We start from the raw sequence: 6,382 nt of genomic DNA, 5'->3' as shown, positions 1-6,382 counted from the left end.
ATGCTTTACTCGTGTTGGCTGCGGTGAAGGAGAGCCCGCAGGTTTTGGTAGCGGGCCGTGTCATTGGCATTGTATTGACCTCAAAGTGAACAAAGAAGTTTTTAGTTTGTCTGGGAGCAAAACATCGTTGTCCGCGACGGGTCTGGTTTTCTTTTTGTAGTCCCTGATTGACTGTAGACCTTGCCACACACCTCTTGTGTCTGAGCCATTGAATTGCGACTCTACTTTGTCTCTATACTGATGCTTAGCTTAGCTTTAAATAGTTGCTGTGGGTACAACATCACCAATGCCCTTGCTAATAAACTCGCTAATAAACTCGCTCACTGAATCAGCGTATTCATCAATGCTGTTGTCCAACGCTATGCGGAATATATCCCAGTCCATGTGATCGAAGCAATTTTGAAGCGTGGAATCAGATTGGTCGGACCAGCGTTGAACAGACCTGAGCATTGGCGTTTCCTGTTTAAGTTTCTGTCTATAGGCTGGGAACAACAAAATGGAGTCGTGGTCAGATTTTCCGAAAGGAGGGCGGGGCAGGGCTTTGTACGCACCGTGGAAGTTAGAGTAACAATGGTCCAGGTTTTTTTCCACCCGGGTAGCGCATTCGATATGCTGATAAAATTTAGGGAGTCTTGTTTTCATATTAGCCTTGTTAACCTTTCTAGGGCAGGGGTTCCGCTAGCAGAACACCGACAACATTCCGCTGAAAAGGCAGCGCACGAAATTCAAAAATATTTTTCCGAAATATGTTACTTTCACACATTAACAAGTCCAATACAGCAAATGAAAGATACATTTCTTGTTAATCTACCCATGGTGTCCGATTTAAAAAATGATTTACAGCGAAAGCACAACATAAGATTATGTTAGCTCATAGCCAAGTAAAAAAAAACAGCCATTTTTCCAGCCAAAGATAGGAGTTACAAAAAGCAGAAATATAGATAAAATGAATCACTAACCTTTGATGATCTTCATCAGATGACACTCATAGGACATCATGTTACACAATACATGTATGCTTTGTTCGATAATGTGCATATTTATATCCAAAAATCACAGTTTACATTGGCGCGACGTGCAGTAATGTTTTGATTCCAAAACATCCGGTGATTTTGCAGAAATACTCATAATAAACATTGATAAAAGATGCAAGTGTTATTCACAGAATTAAAGATAGACTTATCCTCTATGCAACCGCTGTGTCAGATTTTTTTTTAAACTATATGGAAAAATCATAATCTGAGAACAGTACCCATTTCAGCCAAAGAAAACTATGCCATTTTGGAGTCAACATTAGTTAGAAAAAACACTATAAATATTCACTTACATTTGATGATCTTCATCAGAAGGCACTCCCAGGAATCCCAGTTCAACAATAAATGACTGATTTGTTCCATAAAGTTCCATAAAGCCCATCATTTAGCCACTTGTTGTTAGCGTGTTCAGCCCAGTAATCCATCTTCATGAGGCGCGAGAACGTCCTCCAGACAAAAACTCTAAAAGTTCCGTTACAGGTCAAAGAAACAAGTCAAATGATGTATGCAATCAATCTTTTCTTAAATAAGGTTCCAACCAAAATTTCATTTTCTGAAGAAAAACATTGGAACGAGAGCATACTCTGTCGGGAGCGCGCTTCATGAGACCGAGGCTCTCTGCCAGACCACTCACTAAAAGAGTTCTTATGAGCCCCTCCTTTATAGTAGAATTCTAAAAACAGTATCTAAAGACGGAGACATCTAGTGGAAGTCCTAGGAAGTGCAAGCACATCCATATCTAACAGGGATTTCAATAGGCACTGTTTTGAATATCGATTTCTCATGTCCTGTTGGGATTTCTTCTCAGGTTTATGTCTGCCAGACGAGTTCTGTTATACTCACAGACATCATTCAAACAGTTTTAGAAACTTCAGAGTGTTTTCTATACAATACTAATAATAATATGCATATATTAGCATCTGGAACATAACTGCATAAGGCAGTTCAGTTTGGGCACACTATTCATCCAAAAGTGAAAATGCTGCCCCCTATCCCAAAAAAGATAAAAGGCCACTCTAAAATGTGCAGTTATATCACAACACAATTCCACACATCTCAAGTTCAGGAAAATAATTTGAGCAATTGGCATGCTGACTGCAGGAATGTCCACCAGAGCTGTTGCCAGAAAATGGAATGTTGATTTCTCTAAATCAACCGGCCTCACAACCAAAGAGCATGTGTAATCACGCCAGTCCATGACCTCCACACCTGGCTTCTTTACCTGTGGGATTGTCTGTGACCAGGCACATGGACAATTGATGAAACTGAGGAGTACTTAGTCTATAATAAAGCTGTTTTGTGGGGAAAAACAAACTCTGATTGGCTGGGCCTGGCTCCCCAGTGGCTGGGCCTATGCACTCCCAGGCTCACCCATTCTACCCCTGCCCAGTCATGTGAAATCCACAGATTAGGGGCTGAAGAATTTATTTCAATTGACTGATTTCCTTCTATGAACTGTAACTCAGTAAAATATTTTAAATGATTGCATGTTACTTTGATTACTTTTATTTTTGTTCCGTATATATTTTCATATTCTGATTTTTCAGGTAGCTGCGGCATCCTCAGCACCCCTACTTCCCGCTGCTATGGCAGAGGCTGTGTTTGTTTTGGTTTACAAAGCTGTTGTGTGCATCATAACATTAAGCAATCAATTAATAGCATTAATTCTTGCAACATGCGATCAATTATCAATTTTTAACATTAATTTTTCTTCTCTATACTTATGATCTAGTTTTCATGTGCGCATATGATAGACAGTTCGTGTTCAGAGCACGTCTCTGGAGCCTCTGAGCCGGAGGAGTGTTTATTAAGTACTAGCTGGTCAAATGATCGACTAAAATGAACGAGTCACTTCGAAAAACGAATCATGGCAGTCGAATAAGTACAAAGAGTCGTTCAAAGAGAATTAATAGTTTGTGTAGTTCTCATCACTGTCAGACAGATAATAAAATTGACCCAGCAGCCAATCCCCCACACCCACACAAATATGGTAATTATCTTATGCCTTAACTATGTATTTTGTGTGTAGCCTTGTGAGTAAATCATCTTGGATGTTTGCATCAGATGGGATTCAACTAAGCAAGAATCTCTCTCGCTCTAGCTCCCTTCCGCTTCAACTAACCAGAAGTTGCGGGTCATACCTTGTTTAATAAAAGCCTTTCATAAAAAATACAAAAATTAATTATGCCCTGTTAGTTTGTTGTAATTCTCCATTTCAGAAAACAACCTCTTACTACAAGGACACCACATTCAGGAAGTGTCATCATTTCTTTGGTGGGGAAAGAAATGTTGCAAAGCTAAATAAATATAAACTATTGTTCCATGTTTCATGTTGTTGGTCTGTATGTCCCACTTATATATTTCCACCCTGTTTGGCTAAATTATAGAGAAGATTAACAAAATGTCAGTATTCACCATTATGTTAGCTCAGTCTTGCTCATTCGCCAAGCTACTATATGACTAATTAGGCTCCAAATGTCCACACTTTTACAAATATGCAAAAGGTTTGAAAATTAATGTACGTTCCTGAGCTTGACCAATATGTCCTTTTTCTGATAGAATACAAAAAAAAGATGTACTTTATCATGAAAGAATATTACGATATGTTCATACGTAAAAATTCTAATTAGATACATTTCTAGAGTTATGTTAGACGTGTCAAAGAAGAGTTGGAGTTGTATTCTCTGTCAATTGAGGTTTATTTTTTGCCCAAACAAAAAAGTTCACACAAACATTTTCAACCTTTTGGACAAAAATTGCAAAATTTTTACATTTGTACGGGCTGTTCTTAAGCACGACACAACGCAGAGTGCCTGGATACAGCCCTTAGCCGTGGTATATTGGCTATATATCACAAACCCCAGAGGTGCCTTATTGCTATTATAAACTGGTTACCAACGTAATTAGAGCAGTAAAGAATTTTTTTGTCATACGCGTGGTATACGGTCTGATATTCCACGGCGGTCAGCCAATCAGCATTCATGGCTCGAACCACCCAGTTAAGAGACAGTATACCACGGGTATGACGCAAAACAACTTACTTATTTTTCTAATTACATTGGTAACCTGTTTATAATATCAACAAGGCATCTCGGGGGTTTGTGTTATAGGGCCGTTACACCACAGCTAAGGGCTGTATCCAGGCACTCTGCAGGCACTCTGGCCTTATTGCTTAATTATAAGACATGTTCCCAAAACATTATTTCAGAACCTATTCATTTCAATAACTTCATCATCCATTTATATGTTTGTGTTGTGACTAGTTTGAAAAAGAAAGAGCAAGAGGCTGGCAGCATAGCATTGTCTTGACACCTGAACATCCATCTTCTCACTTTGGAATCTGGATACTGGCTGCTTGATCAGTAGCTCAGGTCCAAAACTTCCTTTGGTCTAAAGATAAACAGAAATACTAAATGAGTGGAAGATTGGAAGATATAACTGAAGATTGGAAGACATAACATTTTCATATGAATTAATACATTTGACTCTATACTGTTTCAATTAACAAGCACGGGTGATCATCGCAATACTCGTTAGTTGTCTGAACAGTGACTAAAGAGTATGTCGAATGGTTTCTTGTACTCACTTGCAGGCCTTAATGTTAACACAGATGGTCCTCACATCATCGCTTGTGCTAAGCTCCTCAATCAGCACCCACAAGTGTTTTTTCACCAGGCCTTTACACACAGATTTTAGGAAACCAATATTATCGCAAACGGACAATAGCGTCTGCTTTAGCTCCTCCTGTTGACAAGAAATCATCATCAACAACAGTTGACATTTTCAGAGAAATATCACAGTAAATAGTTAGTAGTGCAATTTTATGAAAGGACACTCTTATCAATTGTAATGCTATGGTAGCTACCGGGCTAGAGGAAGTGGTGATGGATTTCTTCACTTTGTTCAGTGCCCACTTACAAGCCCAGCAGGTCCCCTTTAGCTGTTGCTCCTTTAGAAACCACAAACAGACAAGGAGGACTAAACACACTTTTAAAAAATATAAGCACCCCCCAAATGATTATTATGAATTAAATTATGGTGTGATGTATTCAGTGTTATGGTTTAAGTACATTTGAAGATGTAATGTGAGAGTGAGATTACCATGCGCTTTTCCGGCTTTGCTTCCAGTACTTCCTGGTCATCAAGGTCAACCTCTTGGCATTGCCCATGGATTTCCCAAACTGCAAAAGACAAAATTACACAACAGTCACTCAAGTGATGGGTACTTCACTTGTATTGTACTGAAACCAAAGGTGAACTTGGAGTTGATTTAGGCCCCCTACCCACAGTTCCCCTTGCACCCTACCCAATGTATGTGCTGAATATACAGTAGTTACTATTTGAGTTAAATAAAATCTCACCTGAGCAAGCCAGCAGACTGAGGGCAAGGAGGACCAGAGATGTCTTCATGATTTGTGGTGGTGGAGATGTGAAGAGTAAAGTCGTGTTGGGGTTTGGTAAAGTGACTTAGGAATCAGACAAGCCCCTTTATATATAGAGGCCCCTCTATCCACAGCCCCCTGTACAAACCCCACCTACAGTTCAATCTATTGATAGTACAATTAACATAAACCACAAGACACAAACCTTACAAGTCAACAGGATGTTACTGTTTAGACCTACAGTACATATTGATGCGGAGCAATTTTCATAATCACCTTTTTCCATCTCTCCACTCTCTGATCTTCATTTTAATTAATCAATTACAGATTAAGCCATGTACTGTATGTCATGGAAAGAGCAGGTATTCTGAATGTTTTGTACACTCAGTGTATGTTTCCAGCAGAATACACAACACTGACATATTGATTAAAATATGTTCAGCTAGCTTAGAAGTGATACATTTAGGGCTACTAAGCTAAGATATGGAGTTAAGATAGTAATACAATTGACCATTTAGCTATTTTAATTTGTATTTTAGGAAACCTGCAGGTATATGATTTTTTTGTTTGTTTACAAATGACTTGATTAAGCATTACATTTGACCTTACTGCTATAGAAACCCATTGTATAACAGAAAATTCATAGCAAAATAAATCAACATGAGGTATGCTTTGAAGTATCTTAAATGCATCTGAGAGTTATAGGAAAGCTCAGGGTAAATCAAATGTTATATGAAAACAAATGTTATGTTAGTGTATGTGCTTAACTCTGCTTCAGAGTCCAATGGCGGCGAGCTTTACACCACTCCAGCCAACGCTTGGCATAGTGCATTTGGATTTTATGTTTGTGTGTGGCTGCTGGCCAAGAAAAACCATTTCAAAATGCTGTTTTTCGGACATTGACTCTAGGGGCTTAATTAAGAAATCACACCACATTCCATCCTCTTGTTGCAAGCCGTTACAGTG

The 6,382-nt window shown here is 38.8% G+C and overlaps 1 protein-coding gene across 1 annotated transcript; it reads right to left on the bottom strand.

The window, feature by feature from the left end:
- Positions 1-3,974: 3,974 nt before the first annotated feature.
- Positions 3,975-5,475, bottom strand: LOC139374337 (antimicrobial peptide NK-lysin-like). Its single transcript, XM_071115376.1, has 5 exons — positions 5,396-5,475; positions 5,136-5,215; positions 4,900-4,983; positions 4,621-4,778; positions 3,975-4,424 (listed from the first exon to the last, which is right to left on the bottom strand). Exons 1-5 carry the CDS (start codon positions 5,442-5,444, stop codon positions 4,394-4,396), a joined length of 402 nt encoding a protein of 133 aa, XP_070971477.1. The 5' UTR covers positions 5,445-5,475; the 3' UTR covers positions 3,975-4,393.
- Positions 5,476-6,382: the final 907 nt, after the last annotated feature.

This window comes from Oncorhynchus clarkii, chromosome 19 (assembly GCF_045791955.1).
Source record: "Oncorhynchus clarkii lewisi isolate Uvic-CL-2024 chromosome 19, UVic_Ocla_1.0, whole genome shotgun sequence".
NCBI classification, from domain to species: domain Eukaryota; kingdom Metazoa; phylum Chordata; class Actinopteri; order Salmoniformes; family Salmonidae; genus Oncorhynchus; species Oncorhynchus clarkii.
Note: the sequence above shows the minus strand (reverse complement) of the source record. Positions and strands in the feature narration are given on the sequence as shown.

Coding starts and splice junctions, on each gene's coding strand:
- LOC139374337 (XM_071115376.1), bottom strand. CDS start 5,444: ATGAAGACATCTCTGGTCCTCCTTGCCCTCAGTCTGCTGGCTTGCTCA. Junction 4,984..5,135: donor CAAAGCCGGAAAAGCGCATG/GTAATCTCACTC, acceptor TGGTTTCTAAAG/GAGCAACAGCTAAAGGGGAC. Junction 4,779..4,899: donor TCACCACTTCCTCTAGCCCG/GTAGCTACCATA, acceptor TCTTGTCAACAG/GAGGAGCTAAAGCAGACGCT.